This window comes from Falco biarmicus, chromosome 21 (genome assembly GCF_023638135.1).
Source record: "Falco biarmicus isolate bFalBia1 chromosome 21, bFalBia1.pri, whole genome shotgun sequence".
Classification (NCBI taxonomy): Eukaryota; Metazoa; Chordata; class Aves; order Falconiformes; family Falconidae; genus Falco; species Falco biarmicus.
In genome coordinates this window covers 440,683-460,833 of record NC_079308.1, presented here as the reverse complement: position 1 = coordinate 460,833, position 20,151 = coordinate 440,683, and the positions used below count along the sequence as shown (strand labels likewise).

Genomic DNA, 20,151 nt, shown 5'->3' with positions numbered 1-20,151 from the left:
CTCACCTCACTTCAGCCATTTAGAAGCTCATCAGCCATCCGCTGGATCTTCCTCCCCTTCCAGAATCTGGGAGAACTCATTGCTTCCGAGTTGTCCTTTCCTTTGCCCAACACCACCGCTCCTAACCCCCACAGGGACAGGTCAGGATGCAATCCTGGTGTCTGACCTCCACGGTCTCTTCTACCCATCTCGCTGAGCTCAAAGCATGGCCAACACCAGGTTGTAGGGACAGATGTAACGTCACAAATATGCAAAGCAAACCCAGAAGCAGTACAGCCTGTGCACAGAAACGCCAAAGTTTCTCCTCTCACTAATTGTTGTCCTAAATTTCATGGTCCTGGAAATCTGTGTTGCAGGTGTGGGGTTTGGTTTTTTTTTTTTTCAGATTATTGGAAAGATATTGATAAATAAGCAAAAGGAAAAACAAGACCAGCTGCTAAGTACCTCACACCAGACCTTTGCTGCAGCCACTTCGCTGTGTCATGTATAATTCATTTCGCTCCCTATAAATCACAAACCTGTCCCTCAGCCTCTGACTCCACGTAGCTGAAGCAGAATGGCTCACGGCTTTCTCCAGCCCAAGAACCACAGGTTCAGCCCTTCCTAGAGGGAGCAGGGACAGAACTGGTGGAGACCAGTACGCCCAGGGAAGGACTGGCCCTAATTACAGAATTCCCCCAGGCATTGCTGAGACAAAGATGTGCAGTAGCTTAAAACAATTAAATACAGGTGATAATTAAATTAGTACAGAGCAATAAACATTAGCATTTTAGCCAAGCAAGTTAAGAGCTTGGCCAGGCGGCTCCTTGCAATGAGCTCACATCACTCAAGGAGGCCCAACCACCCACAGTGATGTTTTGAAATGTAAAAATTCATGGCTAATCATTATCAAGTTTCCTTCACCTACTCAAGAATTGCCACAAACACACGTGCTGTACCGCTGTAAGCAGCGTGGCGATCTGGGACACGAGCTTGCTTTTGATATGATAAAAGATCACACATGTAACCTCAAATCAAGGCAAGCAAGGAGCTGCATCGCAGCAGAAAACTGATCAAAAAGGCCACAAACATCACCTTAAGCTTAGAACAGAGCCAGTCTCAACGTGCAGCATCAGTTACACTGGGAAAAGTATCACGCAAAACTTGAAGCATTGCAAAAAGAGAAAATTGAAGGCTTTTACTTGCTCAGTTTATCACATTGCCTCTGACTCCAGTTTTCACATTTTATAACTGCACGTCGGTCCCAGCCTTTGCAGAACACCAGCTCCCTTCCCACAAACCAATTATTTTTAGCAAAGCAAATACTTGCTTTAGCCTGGCTGCTGAAGGTCCGGGACCCCCCCTAGAGCAGCAGCACCCACCAGCCACAGCTCCATCCCTCAGCACCTGAACAAAGCACAGATGCTCCTCCAAGGCAGCTTGCGGAAGGGCTGCGTCCCCAGGACTGAGCTTAAATAGAGCCCCTGGGCCATGGGCAGGGCAGGGCTGCTCGGGGCAATTAACGCCCATTAATTAGCAGCATCTCCCCTCTCCGCAGGTGTCACTAACGCTTTTTCCGGGAAGGCGGGGAACCAAAAAATGACCGCCTCGCGTCCCTGGGTGGGCTCGAACCACCAACCTTTCGGTTAACAGCCGAACGCGCTAACCGATTGCGCCACAGAGACGCGCTGAGAACGTCGGAAATCCAGAAAAATGATGCAAAAGCCGGATAGCATCGTTTTTTCCAACACAAAGCGGGTTTAGCTGATTTTAACACCCCGACAGCCGTAAAAAAAAAAAAAAAAAAAAAAAAAAAAAAATCATCCCGGCGCAAAGCTAAGCTTAATTTCAGCGGTGCAAAGCAGTGACCTCGGGATGTTGACAAGGATGATGATGAGGAAAGCGGCCTGGTCAGAGGGATGGGGATGGGGGGGGTGTCCCTTGCTGTTGAAACCCTGCAGGGTTTGCCTCGGAGCTGGCCCTTGGTGAGGACAGTAACAGTGAGAAAAAGCTAATAATGAGCGTTTTACGTATTGCCTCAAAATGCCCTGTCGGGACATGCAGCATCTTTTTTAGCCTGGACATTTTTTGCATTTGCACATTAGCAGTATCATCAATGCTTGAGTTATTATTCGGTGAAGGACGGATTGGAGAAGAGCTGGAAAAGCACCCTGGGTGGAAAGAGTAAAGCAAATCCTCCTCTTTCCAACCAAATCCTTCGCATGAGGCTCTTGGGGAACTCTGTCAAGTCCTGATCCCTGCTGCTGATGCGCTTGGGATTGCAAGTTAAAAATCAGCTGAAAAGAAAATCAAAGGCCTTGTGATGCTGAAGTAATTTATTTCAGGCCAGTTCTGCCACCTCCACAATCCATATCTCCAGCTATTCACGTGGTTCAGAGGTGGACTGGCAGCCAGGAAGGGTTTGCTGGTGGGAGAATGGATGAGGCTGCATGTCGCGTCATGTTTGTGGGCTGCTCCTGCAATCCCTTTTCCACTGGGTCGTATGAAATCTCCAAACCCACCAGCAGCAGAAGCTATAAAACCATTGCCGAGCTGCAGCTCCCCCGCATACAGCCCAGGTTTTGAAACCCTCCAGCACATTACATTGCTTTTCCCCCACCACTTAACTCCCCAGAAGAACATCTTCGTGTCAGAGCTGGTAAAATCCTGCTTTTCACCGAGAAACGCTCTTTATTTTCCCAGGCTACAGGGAAAAAGCCAACCCTGCCGCACCAGGGAGGCCCCAGCGAGATTTGAACTCACGACCCCTGGTTTACAAGACCAGTGCTCTAACCCCTGAGCTATGGAGCCGTGGCAAGTCGCTACTTTTTTCCCTTTTCACCCCAAAAGCCCCGCACCAGCGGCGATGCACGCAACTGTTGTACCTAAAAGTGATGTATTTCAGGGCAAATTCACCCCTTGTCATGATTCCTCGCCCTCTGTTTCCTGCAGAAGGGATCTCTGTGGTGGCCACTGTGAAGTGCCGGTGGAGGAAAAGGAGGTTTTGCAAAGAAACATCATACGCTGCCGCTGCCATACCTTCATCCTTGACTCCAGCACAAAAATATGACCTGCCGATAAAGATCAAACACAGGCTTTATCTTCTCGCAGATGAGCTGGCGAGAGACGGGTGATTAAAATGGTCTGGCTGGTGTGAATTTGCAAGATGCTCAGTTTCAAAGACAGGGCAGAAATATGGCCCCAAAGGTGGGTGGAGTGGGAGGAGCAATTTAATGATAGATGGACTTAAGCGGTGTGTGAAGCCATGCTCCGACTGCAGGACCTGGCTTAGAGGAGATGAGGTCTGGGGCCCTTTTTGCCAGGCAGCTCTCGGCTTTCTGGGTCCACCTAGGAGCAGAGGGGATCTCGGCCTTTCCCCTCGCTTCTTTGCAGGGTCTCTGCCCTGCTCCCGCTCAGCTTCTGCGTCTCGTGGGGTGACTGTTCCGTGTGTTCTTCCCTTGGGAAGACACTAAGTGTTCTAAGGAGTCTGGAGGACAGAAGCAGAAGCTCACACTGATGCTCCTTTAAAGCCAGTTGGGCAAATACCTCCTCTGAGCCCCAAACAGCCCTGACGGCTTTCCTTGATTTATTTGCAGGAGGGTTTGGGGTGGGATGGGATGGAGACTGGGATAAGAGTGGGATGAGGATGGGAATGGGAAGAAAATTGGGCTAAAAATGAGGACGGGATGGGGAAGAGGTGGGAATGTGGATGGGAATGAAGATGAGGGGGAAGCCAGACAGCAGAGCAAGGCGCGAGGAGCGCCGCCCAGAGGGTAGCGTGGCCGAGCGGTCTAAGGCGCTGGATTAAGGCTCCAGTCTCTTCGGGGGCGTGGGTTCGAATCCCACCGCTGCCAGGAGGATTTTTCTTCCTTTTCACCCCATTATTCCCCGTCCCCTTTTCTTCCTCCCACCCTCTCCTCCTCCCCTCCCCAGGCGGGCTAGGAGCGTTTTAAATCCGCTTAGTGCCCCTTACTCCTATTTAGCCCCTTTCATCTCCATCAGCTTTGCAAAAAAAAAAAAAAAAACCAAAACACATACACCAGCGTATTCGTTATAAAATTGGAGGTGATTTTGTTTGTTGCGGTGTTTTTTTGTATCGGTCTAACGAGTTTGTACCCACCAGGAGAGCAGGGAAAAGAGAAAGACAGACAGACAGACAGAAAGAAAGACAGAAAAAAAAAAAACAAAAACAGGGAGATGTTTCTGCCCGGTCTCGAACCGGGGACCTTTCGCGTGTTAGGCGAACGTGATAACCACTACACTACAGAAACCCCCACGTTGGAGCTTCCCGGCCTCCTGCACCCCAACACTCGGCAGAGGGGATTAAGCCTTATTTTGACTTTTTTTCATCCTTTTTTCGACGTGTTCCTCCCCAGCTGCCTGTTTTGGGAGGGGAAACACACATGTGCAGGCGCCTGTGCACTCACGTGGCTTGTGCGTGGACAAGTGACACCTGGGTCTCTAAAACAAGGCTCATAACATCACGCTCAGCATGGGAAAAAATGGGAATAAAATTAATTTTCGCGTCCAGGATAAGAAATCAGCAGCTGGCATTGCCAAAAGGAGCTGCAGGGTTTGGCTGAGCTGGGGAACTCCTTGCTGCGGGGTGTAATGGAGATTCAGTGGGTTCAAGGGGCAGAAAAAAGTTTGTTAAGGTAGGATTTTTGCGTTATATCTGGCCGTAATTTTATTATTTCTCTGCAGTTTCCACCTTCCCGTGAGGCTGGTGGCAGTGAGGGTGTGCGCACAGCCATACGCAGGCACTGGGCTGTCCTTGATCCTGGGCTTTTGCTTGAGAAACAATATTCTTTATCATTCCCTGTAGATTACTTCGGAAATAATTAATAGTACATTCCTTATGGGAAGAAGAGAGGGTTCTAACGCAGCTTGCTCCTGCCCATCCTTCTTTGGCAAAGCTGTTAAAACGAGTTGGATTTTTGTGTGTTTCTTGGGGGGGGGGGGGAAGGAAAAACACTCTTGTTTCTCTCACATACCTCGTGTCCTGACCTTGATTCACCCCAGCTCCTGAACAATTTTTATTTCTTGAGTTACACACAGCAGGAGCTGCTTATTCACGGCTGCTATTAATAAATTTTTATTTTTATTTTTTTGCACAGGGACTGAGCCAAGATCAGCACAGGAGAGGTAACAGCCCACGAGGGAAAGATCTGAAAAGTTTCTGTGTATCCACAGTGGTTGTGCAACAGAAAATGCTGAACTTACGCTGCTGTGCACAAACTATGAGAATATTTATGCCAGAGCGGAGGCCTGGGGAGGCTGCGTGCCTCTTCTTTATGTGGTTTGGGAGGGTAATGAAAAATCTTAGCAGGGCAGAGCTGATTTACAAGTGACAGGGAAACTCAGATGCCTGCCTGAGCTGTGTAACTGCAAAAAAGGTCCTGAAACCTGGGTGGTTTGGTCCTTGCTGGGAGGTTTTTCCCAGGGAGCTGCTGAGAACGCTGCAGGTGGAATGGGACTTCAAAAAGCTGTGGAAGGATGGGGGAAAAAAATAATTACTTAAAATATTTAATTTTGAAAGTATGATAAGACACGGGGGGGAACCAAACCAAACCAAACAAAACCAAAACAACAAAAAAAAACCCCTGAAACAAACACAAAAGGAAAACAAAGAAAAAAAGGGAAAAGAGAGGACGCGGGGGTGGAAGGCAGGAAGTAAAAATAGGGCTCGTCCGGGATTTGAACCCGGGACCTCTCGCACCCAAAGCGAGAATCATACCCCTAGACCAACGAGCCGCCGTGGCGAAGATTTGCTGGGTGTTGCTCTCCCTGCCCGGAGCGGGTCCGCCCGGGTCGCGGCCACCCCCGGCCGCCGTCCCTGGTTCTGCCCGGTCCCCGCCTGCAGGAAAACGGCGGCACTTTTTAGGAGAGGGGGAAATGAAATTTAATGAAAAAAGCAAAGAAAACCCGCGAGGCCCCAGCGAGATTTGAACTCGCGACCCCTGGTTTACAAGACCAGTGCTCTAACCCCTGAGCTATGGAGCCAGTCCAGAAGAAACCGGCCTCGCGGTGGTCACCGGGCGGAACCCCGAAACCGGCTGCGTCGCCCCAAATCGCCATCACCCCCCAAAACCCGGCCCAGGCACCAGCCTGGGCCAGCTCCGCTAAACAGGAGGACAAGCAGCAGCAGCAAGGAGCGCGGCACGGCCAGAAACCATCCTGCATCCCTAGAACACCAAAAGTTGGGGTTCAGCCCTTGGCACCTCCAGCATTTTTTTTTTTTTTGTTGGTGTCGGTTTTGGGGGGTTTTTTGTTTTGGTTTTGCAGGAGGTTTGGCCAAAGTACGGGCAGCGAGGAAAGCTCTGCGCTGCTGCCAGAATAACCTGGGTGGTGATGCCCATTTCTCTGCTTTAAGGTTGTACCAAGGCAAAGGTCAACTCGGTTTTTATCTTCGGCTTTCTATTGCAGCCCTAATTTCAGGAATATGCAAAGGCTGGGTTTGTGCTTAACAAACAGATGTGGGGGAAAAAAACGCCAAACCCCTCCCCTATATATATATATATATATGCGCTTTCCCTTAAATTCTTTCTTTACACTTAAATTCCAAGCAGGACAGTCCTCCAACTCACAATCCTGATGTTCTCCAGCCTGTTAGCAGTTGGGAATAATAAACAGGAGATGAGCACAGGTAGCACCTTCACGTTTTATTTCTAGCACATGGGCTAGGAACAATCTGGGAGGTTTCAAATCCACTCAGGTGATGATTTTTGCTCCCCGTGGTTTGTAGAAGACTCATTTCTCCTGTACAGATAAAAAAACCCACCGAGTCACAACATAAGAAATACCGTGGCTTCTGCTAATACCTTTTTTGTTCTAGGGATTTTTATTTATTGATGTAATTTCTACAGTGGCATAGCTTCAACAATGGAGGGAGCTCAGGAAATTCAGGCATTTTGCTCACCTGTTCATGGCCTGACCTTTATAAGAGTTGCTGCAGCTTTAAATAATGTGGGTTTAAAGCCAAACTCATTAAACAAACAAACAAAAAAAAGCAGACAAAGTAGGAAAGAACCCACCCACTCAAAATGGAGATTGTCACACCTAAACCAGTCACCCCCAGCTCTTTTTATGACTAATGGTATCTGAAATTCACCTGATCCTGCATTAATTCATCTCCTAGAAGATGGATTGTGCTTCATCTCCAGTAGTTCCTGGGCAGATTTCCATTATTTGGGATAGAGCTAAGGGCTCAGCCGTGCACAAAGAAAACCTTCAGCCATGCATGGGAAGATACACCTGTAACACTGGGAGTAAAGCACCTCTTCAAGTCAGCAGCATCATGATGTTCTCGTATGGATTCACCTCACTTCTGGTCGGTTTGGGTTTTGATGTCACCTTTTGCATCAGTCAGGCCACTTTCTAAGGCAGCGGTCGATGGGCAGCACGTCTTCACCACCAAGGGCACAAGCTGGTGGAAGCAATCGAAGGTGTTGGGGGCAACCACCCACCTGCACACACAGCATCTGTGGGCCCTGGGAGAGGACCACAGCCTTTTCATTTTATTCTGCTGCTGTGACACGGATTTACTGCAGAGGAGTTTAAACCCCCGAAGTGTAGGAAACGCACAGATTGCTGGAGTTGATCAGGGGTTTGCCAGTAGGTTTGGGCACGTATGAAGATTAGCTACACATAGAAATGCCTTTTTCTCATCTTAGAATCAATGAGGAAATGTTGTTCTTCATTAAAAAAAAAGCTCCCCGCCTCATCCCAACTGTGTATTTCCTTAAAAGTATTTGCATGTTCTCTAGAAAAGGTTAAGAAGCCAACCAACAACACCCCCGAACCAGAAACTGTATTTTTTATCACTTCAGACGATAATATGCCCGTTATTTTTTTAACAGCTGCTTTGTTTTGGCAAAAGCAACAGTGAACAAAGCAAGCTGCATGTTGCACTTTTGTTGTCTTGGTAGTGAGGAATTCCAGAAAAAGAAAGCAGGAGATGAAGGTAAATGCATGTTTTTTCTGAGAGCTGAGCAGTAAAGAGAGTCTGAGGAAATACAAGATTGAGCACCTAAAGTCTAGGTTACTACAGGTAAAGGACTGTAGAATAGTTCGGGTTCAAAGGGACCTTAAGGACCATCTAGTTCCAACGCCCCCACCATGGGGACACCTTCCACTAGACCAGGTTGCTCACAACTCCGTCCAACCTGGCCTTGAACACTTCCAGGGATGGGACATCCACAGCTTCCCTGGGCAGCCTCTTCCAGCACCTCACCACCCTGACGGTGAAGAGCAAATAGCCATGAGGGATTGTTTTGAAAACACCATCTTCTGCAGAGAGGGCACCTCAGGAGGAGTCACATAGGAGCACCAAATTTCAGAAACATAGTTCTTGCTCACATCCAGTAGGACAAACACACCTGAGCAACATTAATATTTGTTGCTTAAAAAAAAAAAACGCAAAAAAAAAAAAAAAAAAGCACCTTTCAGCCTTTTCCAGGGCAGCAGCAATACCTCTCCCTCCTCCCTAGAGGAGCCGTAGGCAGAAAAGCAAAGTACAGAGCACTTACACAAGCTGATGGAGAGGGCAACCAAAAGTCCACAGCAACTCTTCAACCCCAACCGGACTCCAAGGCAGGCCAGATCTTGGTAGCCGTATGGTTTAGATCACTTGGGACAGCTCAGACCACCATCTCAACATTGCAAAAACAGCCTTTGAGGTCCAGCTATTACCCCAGTTTTTAGGGGCACCAGCTAGAATAAGTAACCAAGCACCCACACTTCACTGGGGACCTTTCTTCCCAGCAGGAGCAAGAGGAAAAAGCCTGAAACTCCAGCTGAGACCTTTATAACCACCCACACAGCCCAGCACGAGGCCGTGAGCATCCTCACCGAGCATCCTGACTTGCTGAAATCCAATTACTCCCCAGGAGCAGTTAATCAGCCTAAATATCTTCTCCTAAATCTTCTAGGAGTGAAGGCACCTGGGCAGGATTTCCACTTTTGGCACAGAGATGGTGGCTATGGTTTGTTGGGAGCAACAGTATAATACAACAATGGGAAAATCCCCATTACATTCACTTCAGGAGGAACAAAACTTTATAATTTGATTTTACTTGATCAAATACAAATGAGCTTTGCCTATTCTGGCTTTGGATGGATGTCCAAAGTGTCCTACTCGGTGTTACTCTCTCCACCTTTCCCACGGGGCATTTACCCACTAAACATTTTGGTTTTAAGTCATTGGCACTTCTAAAGAGGTGGAGGTTCCACTCCAAAACTTCCACCAGCTCTAATATTGATCCTTAGACCCACACGAGAAAAGAAAAACGCTTGTCCATTACCAGACTTGGAGCCACAAACCAACTACCAGTGGTTTCCTTCTTGCTTAAGAGGTGAGTTGGTTCAGAGATGCATTTAAGATGGTGACCACAACCTTCTGGGGACTGCTGATGACTTCAATAGCTGTTTTAAGCTGATTGGAACACCTTCCTTGTGATATTTTGCCCTGACTACCTGGTTACCCATCTATCAGCTTGCCTATGAACCAGGCTGCATGGTTGATTGCAGCATCCCTCGTGCTCCTCGCTGCTGCCCAGGCACCATCCAGTGAAGACCACGGAGACAGGTCCTCAGCAAAGCTCACAAGAAATCAGGGGCACAGTTTAATGTAGGTGACGGTGGAGCAGACGGAAAAGAGAGGGAACACCTTCTCCTGGAAGGCGACGTTGAAGGTGAAGATGTGCTGCATGTTGTCGGCGTTGTAGAAGGAGACTTCTTCCCCTTCATAATCCAGGTACACCCTGACCTTGCTGAGTTTCTGGCTGAGGCACAGCGGAGTGCGCTGGGGCGAAGTGACCGCCCAGTAGCGACCTCCGTTTTGCTGTACCGCCCAGATGCCTTCTTCGGGGGAAAACTGCGTCAGACCTTTCCTCCTGACGGACTCCTTGGCCACCCCAAAGGCCCAGCCGTCCGAGGCCCCCACCTCCACTTCCCAGTAGTGTCTTCCCGACTTGAAGCCCGTGGAAGCCAGCACCCGCGAGTTCGTGTCGAATCTCTTGGGGTTGTCAGGCAGCTCCTGTTTCCTACAACCCATCCTCACGCTCTTGAGGTCTGCAGACAGGATGAGGAGGTGGTTTGCCGAGTCGGGGTCCAGGGTCAGGTCCTCTGTTGATGACAGCAGTGACAGCGATAATAACTCAGTAAGAATGTTAACAACTTAAAGCTCAAGCTGGAGATGCTTTTATCAGTTGCTGAATCACATCCCAACCTCGATCATCATTTCCCAACCTCGATCACCGCATCCCAACCTCGATCACCACATCCCAACCTCGATCATCACATCCCAACCACGACCATCACATCCCAACCACAATCATCACATCCCTATCTCCATAACTGCTCCTTTTCAGCTCCCTGGACAGCCTGTGGTGGAGGAAAGCCAAGTTCAGATATCGGCTCAGCCTGGAGGTCCTTGAGACGTCTCCTCTCACCATTGACTCTGCAGGAAACCTGAAGGCTCAGGGCTAATTTTAAGAGGAGTAATTTTAGGTGTTAACAAATGTGCTGCTTCTCTCTACCAGCACACAGGGACAAGCTACGTGTGCAAGAAAATTGGAGGTGGGTGAGGAAGGTCCCAGTTAAAGATACAGGACAAACACCTACCTCACTTTTTCACATCCTTACTAAGGGGTTAAGTCCCACCAGGTAAAGGTGAAGAAGAATACGGCAAAGCAAATCATGGCCAGTGAGGACCAAGATCTGGCTCAGGATGTCCTAGCGGGAGACCTACAACTGTTTTGTAGTCTTTGGCTCTTTGATGAGCTCGTGATCCTTCAGCAACGCCACCAGCCAGCATCCCTCAAACACTGACCAAGGGGGACTCATCTGTCCTCCCACATGGACACCCCAATTCCCTTCACGGGAGGACAAAACTCATGCTGCTGCTGCTAAGAAACGTAAGGGCATTAGGAGCAAAGAACACAATAAACCCACATGCAATTAGCAATTACATACAGTAAAAATGGACCTTAGATCGAGACTTTTCCCAAATAAATCCATTTTTTCTTTTTGTTTCTGGCTCATCTGATGCACAACACACAAGATGTGATATGCACGCCCCTCAGATTGTAAACTGCTGAGTACCTGTCCCCAAACTACCCCATGATGACAAGGTTTCATGGAAAGCCATGACCTAAGGGCATCTTTACACACCAGGTCACACTGGACAGCTCAAAAGAAACCTGCATGCAGATGGAGTTTGATACTAACATCTTGTCCTGTAGAGAGCTTCACAGGCATCGTGGCCTCCAGCACCTGCCATAAAGCTCTCTACATTGTCCCCTTCCAAAACCAGGCTCAAAAGAAGCAGCGAGCACGTTGGTGACCTCAAATTGTGGTTGTAGTCAGCAAAGTTGCCATGAATGAACGAGACCCTTGGGGGGGATCTAAGATGGGAACTTCAGAGCTGAAAAGTCTTGGATGCCACACCAGAGTTAATTTAGCTAAAGTTCTTTATGCTCTTTCAAAATCCATAGATTCAGGCCTGAAAATTGCCTATGAAGTCCAAAAGGGCCATGATGGGGCTGAAAGCTTCATGGTGTTTCAGAGGGGTCGGAAAAGCGATAGGAACCACAGGAAAGAGGAGGCCCTTTTTTCCTTCAAAAATAAGCACCATGTTCCTCCCCAAAACTGGGAGATTGGTTTTAAAAAAACATCTCCTGCATGTTGCACTATTGCACCAGGCCAAGAGATGGGTGCTTTCAAAGTGTCCATTAGCAAAAGCTAAGGAAAACAGATTGGGTGAGCAAATCTTCTTGATGCTAATCTTTAAAAGTCATTTTCCTTCCTTCCTCTTGCATCTCCAGCTGCTGGAGTCATTAGGATTTGGGTTTGAACTTCAACTCAGCTGCAGAGGTTGTGACTGATGATTTGGCTTGGTTTAAAAAATATATAAATACGACTCCAGGAGCTCAGACATCATATTAAAAAAAAAAAAAAAAAAAGCATTCCAAGCTCTTGGAAAAGATGAACTAAGGCAGTCAGAGTAGTGGGATTCAACAACTGCTATGAGGTTTCAGGGGTCCCATCTTCACACATTGACCCCCCAGCAGCAGAAGCTGTGGCCCAACCTGCTTTCTGAGGGACTGCTGGTATAACGCACCAGCCGAATTTTACCTCTACACATGCACACACACCACCACGGACATGCAGTGAGGGTCGTTTTGCCAATTTGCTTTTAAACGGCGGTCATCAGCCTTTCTTCTTTTGCTTTGCCAACCCCTTGGCATTTTCCAGATTGCTTTGCCAACCCCTTTTCCAGAAGGGTCTGGGGATGTTTGTGAGCAGAGCCTGGCTCCTCCTAAGCTGGATGGTCCTTGGAAAGGATCCAGCCCATGGCTTGTCCTCCTCTGCCGCCACCAAGGGCTTTGCAAACCCCGTGCTGAAGACCACCACCCTAAAAGCAAGAATAAGCCTTCTCTTCTAGAAGAGGGCTTGGCTTTGCCGGGATAACTCTGGCTGCTCTGGGCATGGCTGTGCAACCTTCACATCAAGGGAGCTGGAAGATGGGGGAAGATTTTAACAGCATCTGCCCATGCCTTGCACCATCACAGCGCAAGGTCAGAGGGATCAGGCTGGCAGCAGACACGGCAGAGCCCATCGCCGTGGTTTCCTGGCTCACTGGCATTCCCGTCCCCACCACCATCGGCGAAGCAAAGCAGAAGCTTGTCCGGCACTGAAAGAGTCAAATCTGGGTTTGGGCAGTTGCAAATTCATGACTCCTTTGCCAACCCCAGAGAGCTGCGAGCAAGCCATCTCCAGCAGGGCATGATCTGAAAGCAACCGTCTGCCCCCAGCCACAATTCCCAACAACCTTCCACAGAATTTAGGTCATCTGAGTTTGCACTGGAGCAGATTACGGAGTGCTCGCACCCCTCCATCCCAAACCCTGGTGGAAATAGGAGGCTGACCACAGGCCACAGAGCAAATCCAGCAGACTTAAAGCAAGTTGTGGCTTGAAAGGGTACAAATCCATTAGGGGGTTCAAATATCTGTTCTTTCTGTTCCGCACTGTAGTTTTGTTAAGTGCAAACAGGCAGAAAGGACCTAGCTTAGCTGTCAGATCCCCGGCGTCAGCTAGAAAAATCGTCTTTTGATTCTTGAACTGAGCAGGCTGGATCTGGAAATCATCGAGAGAGAAGAAATTAAAAAAAAAAAAATCTAGAGTGGCTTTTTTCTTTTTTTTCCCCCTTTCTTTGGCTTCGCAAAACCAGCTTTGCAAAATACAACCACAATTTAAAGTCTTTGCTCCAGGGCACTATGTCTTAATTATTTTCCTTTTACCTTTTTCACCTCTTCCCAGTTCATCTTGCAGGTTTTCTGAAAAGAAGAGACAAGCGAATAAATAGCAGCACCGAGAGAGCCAGAGGGAGCCACAAAAATCCCCTTTATGGCGACTTTTACACCCACACCACATCGCCAAAGTGCCATCTTTGCCAACGGGCCTCAACAGGCAGCAAGAGCTGAGGATGGGGCAATGCCAGCTCCCACCAGCGTGTGCAATGGGGACAAGTGACAAGGGAAATTAATCCGAAATACATTTTAATATTAAAAAAAAAAAAAAAAAAAGCTGCTGGACATCAAGAGAATGCAGGATCTGTTTAAGCCTTACTTACCATGCCCTGCCCTATTTTGTTCTCCTCGTATTATGAGTTTCCAACTTTTAGCACAATGCTTTAAGGCTATTGTCGCTCCAGCGCGCAGTTTTGCCTCCGGGATTTTTGGCGCCATCTCTGCCGCCGGGCGCCGGGGGCCTTTCCTGATCCCGCAGCGCCACCATGTGGCTGAGCCGCGTTACTGCACGCGGTTGGCTTTTACCTGCGGAGTTTTGTTATACTGGCCTCAAACTATCCCAGATGCCAAAACTTCCAGGTTTTGTTGCACTAAAGCAGGTGTTCGGGTTTTTCCCTCTTTAAAAAATCCTGCATCTGATTCTCTGCCTGGAAGGGCAAATCTCTTGTTCATACCCATCTCCAGAAGCTCTTTCCAACACAGTTTATTCTATTTCAGTACTGCTGGCCAGGCACATGCTGAGGGACCTCAAGACATGTGCAGCATCCCCAGCACGCCTCATCCCTTTTCCCCACCACCTGCTAAAGGCCAGGCCTATTTTAAATGACCCAGCTTCATTTCCACATACCTCTGAATTTCTTTAAGACTTTCTCAAGGACAACAGTCTTGAGGGAAAAATTGCAGATGTGCATTTTCATATCTGTGCATACTGGTACAGGCTTCTGGCACTTCACATCATCACTTCTGCAAAGAAAAAAGTAAAAACAATAAGAATATTGTTGTTATTCCCGCCCTTTCTTTTTCATTTGCTGTTGACAGTACACAATGCTCCCTCCCCATCCCACCGGCACTCTGTCCAAGTGCTCGGCATCACACGGCAAGGATCATACTGGGATTTCCCTCACCCTGGGCTGAGGATACCAGGATTTGCACATCAGCTTTGAAAACCTTGGCTGGTTGTTGGAAAGGGTATCTCTGCTGGGTTACCCCCACTTGGCTCTTCCTGCTGCAGCTTACATGTAATTTTGGGGGGTTACGTGGTGCCTAAACCATTGCCCTGGCTGAACTGCACATCAGGCAAATAAGATGACTTGGAGTTTCTGGTCTCACTTGACCTTTGAAGAAACTGCCTGGTAGGAAAAGACTTGGTGAGAATGCTAAGTTTTCCAAGAAGCTGGAAGAGACCCCAAAGCTTGTACCAAGTAGGAGGCAAGCTCCATCTGCCCCGATGCCTCCCTCTGGCATCTGGACTGACAACACTGACCTTTAAACAGTGCTAGCGGAGGGAAAAAGCATGAAAGAAGGGGAGAAGCAGTGCTCCATACCTGCTGATGATGTTCATGACATCCTAGAAAGGAAAAAGAGAGACTGAGTGAAATCCCCGTGCAACATGTGCTATGTCTCCCCTGACGCAGCGTGAGAGAAATTCCCTTTGGTTAAACCCAGTCAGCACATCCATGCCTTATGGCTGGAAAAAATAGGCATGGATCCATGCCTCAGATGTTTGATTTCAGCTTTGGAAGGCCACAGTCCCACCAAATCCCACCCAACTGCTGCAGCTAAAGACCCAGACACTTCTCTGGGGTGGGGGCAAGCTTTCCAGATGGTCCTCCAGCTTTATGCCCGTAAAATAATGATGCGGTTTAGTCTGGAAGATGCCTTTGGAGGTCTCTCATCCATCCTGCTGCTCAAAGCATGTCAGGTTATCCAGGGCCTTGCCCCCGTGAGTTGGGAGTATCCTCAGGGGTGGTGACTGCAAAATGTTCTCTGATCCCTACTCCAGTGTTTGACCATTGTTGTTGTGAACCCAGGTGTAGGCATCTGGTACCCTTTGAGATGTCTGAGGGTCTCTCTGCTGGTCTCCCACTTCTGAGAAGGTCCTGTCAACCTCTCCCATGCAAAGTCTCGAGATACAGAAGGACACCTGCAAGTATCCACCTGCCTAAGAGCCAAAGGGACATCATCTACCATAATGTGGCCAGCTAGAAAGCTGGCATTAAAACTCGCACATCTAAGTCTCTGTAATATCTGGGCTCCCATGGTTTCATCACCCCCAAGAAGAGTTTAAGGTGCCCCCAAGGGGTGATTCATCCCACCCTGGGATGGATGTCCCAACAGTGAAAATTATTCGCCTTCAGGAAGGGTGGGTTATGGAGGTAACTATAGGTTAAAGTACCCTCAATAACTAGTTGTGACATGACAAAAAAAATCACTGAGATGAAACCCATGCTAAGTCCAGTCCATGCCACTATTTGCTCTTTCTGATGCCTTTAAAATAATACAAAGAAGGGCATAAACCCATGGCGAGCACATTGGACGTGGTTCAAAGGCAACACAAAGCCATACCCATCTCCCAGGGAATGGAAAAGGAGCTGGCTTCGAATTTCCAACTTGGCCTTTTAAAAGCAAATTGCCTATTGTTACAGGATGGGTTTTGCATGCAGTGGTGATGGGTGAGCAAAGACCGAGTGAAATAAACTTTCACCCATAGCCAAGTACAGAAACCACCTGCAAATATTTACCGTGCTTTCAGCCCTGCTTTGGAGGGCATTTAACTCCGTGCAGATCCGCATGCACCAGAAGCACAATCTACTTAGTTTAATCAAAGCCCTGTCAATTAAAAGAAGGTCACTCGTTTGCCTTTTGCCATTCGGTGAAGGACAGGGCTGTTCGATTTTGGGGTGGGCAGCTCGGATCTGTTTTTCCAACCCCGCTTCCTCTGCGAAGGAGAGTTTGGGAAACAGGGAGGGCTGGATGGGCTCCAGCTTCTTTCTTTGCAACGCAATCAATACCTGCACTCCATCTGCTCTCTCCCTCATACTTTCCAGCTTGGTTAATAGCTCGTTTTGACTTGAAAACCCAGCTCTGCTTTCAGGCCAACCTTCCACAGCCAGTGCTCTGCTGCAAAAATTGGCAGAGCCTTGTCCTGCTGAGTCCAGTTCCACGTGCCTCCAAACTCAACTGCATTCCAAGCCCTCGCCAACGCCTTTAAGCTGGAGGAGTGGACACCTGTGACCTGGCACGCCACAAGCCTTCTGTGTTGCAAACCCATCAAGACCTTTATTTGCAAAAGGAGTTGCTTGGTTTAAGGACTGCGCCAGTACCGCTGTGGTGGCTCTTCATGCAAGGTCTAATTCAGCTTTGAACACCTTGAAACAGAAATTTATGGGTGCTAGAAGGGTCCGGACAAATTAATGGGAGAAAAATTTATTAGAGGCTATTAAATGTGAAGAGTTTCAGGATGTCCCTGAGCCAGAGGGAGTTGCTGCATGCTGGTGTAGCAGAGCTCAGGGTGCTCAGATACTGCTATGCACCATCTACTCATTAAAGGTAGGAAAAAAAATACGGACATTTACCCTCAAAATGCCTCTACACTATCCAGAAACATATTAAAACCTCTCACCTTGAGGAATTCAAGCATGGGCTGCTGGATTTTCTCCTCCAGCTCTGTGATGAGCTTGTTGAGGAGTGTGATCTCCTTGGAGAGGTCGGTGATGTTCTCATTCTGCCTCTTGGCAATGTTCTTCTCCATCTTCTCCAGCTGCCCCAAGAGGATGTGCTCCTGGTCGTGCAGGAACTGCCGCAGCCTCTCAAACTCCAAGAGCAGCTTCTGCCGCTCGTTCTCGATGGTTTTCTGGGAATGAAATGCAGCAAAAAAAGGGTCTTAAGCTGGTGCAATGATTTTGGGGCAGAGAGGGGCCACCCGGTGAATTTGGAGCACCTGCCAGTGTCGTCACTGCTGCTTGCTGGCTTGCTTGTGAGACTGGGTGCCTTCACTTGGGGAGGGGCGAGGAGATGTTGTGTGTGGCATGCCTGGGCAAAGGCCTTGAGGAGGGGTGGGGATGGGAGGCAATTGCTGCACAAACAGCTGTTACCTTCATTGCAGCTGTGTCCCTGTGGCCCTTTTCTGGAGGTAAGAGGTACCAAACCATGCCTGAGGCAGGTACCTCACCTCCACAGCAGATCTCCAGTGGTTTTGCTCTTCTACACTGGACACACAGGCTTCCTTTTTCTCCCCTGGGGTGCTGGGCAGTTAATCAGCACTCAGCAAAGCAGAGGTGGGGACTGGTGGTCAAGAGGTTGTCCTAGTCCCTGTCATCATCTGCTGGTCCCACCACACAAACTGGGAGAAGGGGTTGTGTAGGAGAACCCGCTTGGAGCAGCATTTCTCCCTCCCTGGGAGGCATCTATATCCTCAGACAAACCCCAGTCCCTGCCTTGCCGTGATGCCCTGTTTATCACCCCTGCCAATATCCCAGGTTCTGCTTGGGTTGTATTCACAAGCAGACCAACAAGTCGCCTCTGAGACAAAGCCCAGGGGCAAATCGGAACATTTTGCCCCAGGACACGCACCCTTTGGCAGCATGGGTGAGGCTGAATGCGTTTTGGTTGCTTCACTCCACACTGCCCTTCAGCACAGGTCCAACAGGCCCACCTGGCCCTCAAAACATGGGCTTTCATGCTTTGCCTTTTTTGTCATGTTTGAAACCATGGCTCTTGGCAGGCTGGTGCTATTTCAAGCCCTGCCGGTGGGAAAAAAAACCCAACAAACCAGCAAATTGTGGTAAGAACCCTGTTGCACAGGGATGATAGAGCAGAAACATGGGTTGAGGGCGGCCTGGTGGTGCTTGTCTGAAGTAGGGGGGACACGAGCCACTCAAAGCGTCTTGTCTTGGGGGTGATGGTCTGGGAGAGGTGTTCTTAGCAGGGGGGAGGAGGGCTTCCCTGCGGCAAATGCTGTGCTGCCTTTTGCTGACCCTGGGACAACCGGCTGAAGGAGAGCTTTATAGCCAGCCTAGGTCTCAGGGATGCTGCAGCACGTATCACTGGGGGCTGCTAAGACAGCGGCTGATGTATTGCCAGTCCCGATGGTGACAGAAGGAGAAAAACATCCGTTTCCCCTTTTCAGGCACTGGCAGAGCGGTGGCGAGGAGGAGATGGAGCAGCTTGGTGGGTCCTAACCCCCTCCATGCATCCCAACCGGGACTCCCCCACCCCCACCCCAGACTGCTGCATTGCAGGAACGCACCAAGAGCTCCTGGGTTTTCTTATCATCATTCACTTTAAACTCCAGCAGCTCTTGCCTCTCCTTTTTCAAGAAATCCAAGCGTCCCTGGATTTTCTCCTAGGAACAAAGAAAGAAGGTATTACTGGGTTTCCTTTCTTTCTTTTGCTGCAATCAATTTCTTTTGCTGTATCACTCTGCCTGCACACGGTTTGCTCTTTTCAGCCGTGCAAAGACAAGCAGGATTGCGAGGGAACCAGCTGAGCACTCTCACTGGGAGAGCACGCTGGCTCAGCACTGCCCACACTCACCCAGTCACCCCCATCTGCAAGCCCCAAGGACTGCCACAAGCTCACAGGCATGCAGCAAACACAAAGAAAGGAGACGAGGACGGCAGGGGAGGGTACATGCACGCCTTTCGTCGGCTCTGCTGCTACCTCCCCAGCCTTTGCTCTCGGCAAAGCAAAACTCAGCCTGGCTTTAATCAGCGTAGCTTCATCTTTGGATGCTCGCTCGGACCTAGAAGAGATGTGGGTGTTTGCTCTGTCAGCTGTTACCCTGCCAGTAAGGTGGGTGCCCTCGGGTAGTCTTTGCAGCGTGACACTCACGTGGCTCAAGCCCAGGGGGTTTGCAGGAGCTTGCACAGAAGCAACTCTGTCTCGCAGCCTCCCGGCTGCCCTCCATTTAATCCCACGCTCTCCTCAGCTGCAGAGATGATGTGAACACGTGAGGGGGTTTTGCATATCTGGAAAGCGGACAGGTTTTCCAGGTCTTTGAAAAGCTAGAAAGCAGCAGCTGGTTCTCTGCAGGGTGGTTGAGCATGAAGCTGGGCATGGGAAACGCCGGTGACCAAGCGTGCACAAATACACGGCACAACGCGTACGGCCAGGGGGCAGAAAGACCTGGGGGGTCTTCCTCGGGGCGGACAGACAGACAGACAGACAGACAGGTACCTTGTACTCCTCGGATGCCTCATCCACAGGTACAACAGCATGCGGCCGGTGCTCCCGAGACCGGTCGCACACCACGCAGATGGTTCTCCGGTCGTCCTTGCAGTAGAGCTTGAGGGCTTCCCTGTGCTTTGTGCAGAGCCCTTCCTCCTCGGCACCCTTGGCCCCACGGAGGGTGAACTGGCTGATGATCTCGGACATGTTTGCCAGCTGCCGGTTGGGTCTGAAGCTCTTCTGTTGGAAGACCTCCCGGCACTGTGGGCAGGGAAAATCCATCTCTAGGTCCTTCCAACTCTTGATGATGCACGCCCGGCAGAAGTTGTGCCCGCACTCGATGGACACGGGGTCTTTGAAGAACTCCAGGCAGACAGAGCAAGTGGCTTCATCCTGGAGATTGCCAGGCAGAAACACCGCCGCCATGGCCTCTCTCCTACGGGCAAGGACTGATTTCACCAGGGCTGGACGTGGAACATGAATGCTTGGCATCCAGCCCTGAGTGGGCGTTCCTCTTCCAGGAACAAGCCTGCTGCCCAAGGTCACTTCTGCAGTGTCTGGTTTCTTTAAACCAGTAACGAAGACCTCGACATTAGGGGACAACACGTAGGTGGAAGAGGAAGAAAGCAGGAATAATCCCTACCCTCTGCTGCCCCACAAATCCTGGGCTCATGGCTCTTTTTTTTTTTCTTC

At 49.4% G+C, this 20,151-nt stretch overlaps 1 protein-coding gene and 6 non-coding genes across 8 annotated transcripts; 1 reads left to right on the top strand and 6 right to left on the bottom strand.

The window, feature by feature from the left end:
• Nucleotides 1–1,590: 1,590 nt before the first annotated feature.
• On the bottom strand, nucleotides 1,591–1,664 carry TRNAN-GUU (transfer RNA asparagine (anticodon GUU)). The gene has a single exon. It is a non-coding gene; the product is annotated as a tRNA-Asn (tRNA).
• Nucleotides 1,665–2,717: 1,053 nt separating this feature from the next.
• On the bottom strand, nucleotides 2,718–2,790 carry TRNAT-UGU (transfer RNA threonine (anticodon UGU)). Its single transcript has one exon. It is a non-coding gene; the product is annotated as a tRNA-Thr (tRNA).
• A 961-nt stretch (nucleotides 2,791–3,751) lies between these two features.
• TRNAL-AAG (transfer RNA leucine (anticodon AAG)) lies at nucleotides 3,752–3,833 on the top strand. The gene has a single exon. It is a non-coding gene; the product is annotated as a tRNA-Leu (tRNA).
• A 344-nt stretch (nucleotides 3,834–4,177) lies between these two features.
• TRNAV-AAC (transfer RNA valine (anticodon AAC)) lies at nucleotides 4,178–4,250 on the bottom strand. The gene has a single exon. It is a non-coding gene; the product is annotated as a tRNA-Val (tRNA).
• A 1,411-nt stretch (nucleotides 4,251–5,661) lies between these two features.
• TRNAP-UGG (transfer RNA proline (anticodon UGG)) lies at nucleotides 5,662–5,733 on the bottom strand. The gene has a single exon. It is a non-coding gene; the product is annotated as a tRNA-Pro (tRNA).
• A 176-nt stretch (nucleotides 5,734–5,909) lies between these two features.
• Nucleotides 5,910–5,982, bottom strand: TRNAT-UGU (transfer RNA threonine (anticodon UGU)). The gene has a single exon. It is a non-coding gene; the product is annotated as a tRNA-Thr (tRNA).
• A 644-nt stretch (nucleotides 5,983–6,626) lies between these two features.
• Nucleotides 6,627–19,992, bottom strand: LOC130141791 (E3 ubiquitin-protein ligase TRIM7-like). Of its 2 annotated transcripts, none has more exons than XM_056322974.1 (7): nucleotides 19,468–19,992; nucleotides 18,539–18,634; nucleotides 16,913–17,143; nucleotides 14,835–14,857; nucleotides 14,138–14,253; nucleotides 13,282–13,317; nucleotides 6,627–10,104 (listed from the first exon to the last, which is right to left on the bottom strand). In XM_056322974.1, exons 1-7 carry the CDS (start codon nucleotides 19,948–19,950, stop codon nucleotides 9,590–9,592), a joined length of 1,500 nt encoding a protein of 499 aa, XP_056178949.1. In that variant the 5' UTR covers nucleotides 19,951–19,992; the 3' UTR covers nucleotides 6,627–9,589. The 2 variants fall into 2 exon arrangements, with proteins under 2 accessions (XP_056178949.1, XP_056178950.1); XM_056322975.1 differs by lacking the exon at nucleotides 19,468–19,992 and adding an exon at nucleotides 18,826–19,172.
• Nucleotides 19,993–20,151: the final 159 nt, after the last annotated feature.

Coding starts and splice junctions, on each gene's coding strand:
- LOC130141791 (XM_056322974.1), bottom strand. CDS start 19,950: ATGCCAAGCATTCATGTTCCACGTCCAGCCCTGGTGAAATCAGTCCTT. Junction 13,318..14,137: donor AGTCTTAAAGAAATTCAGAG/GTATGTGGAAAT, acceptor TCTTCTTTTCAG/AAAACCTGCAAGATGAACTG. Junction 10,105..13,281: donor ACTGGGAAGAGGTGAAAAAG/GTAAAAGGAAAA, acceptor TGTCATCAACAG/AGGACCTGACCCTGGACCCC.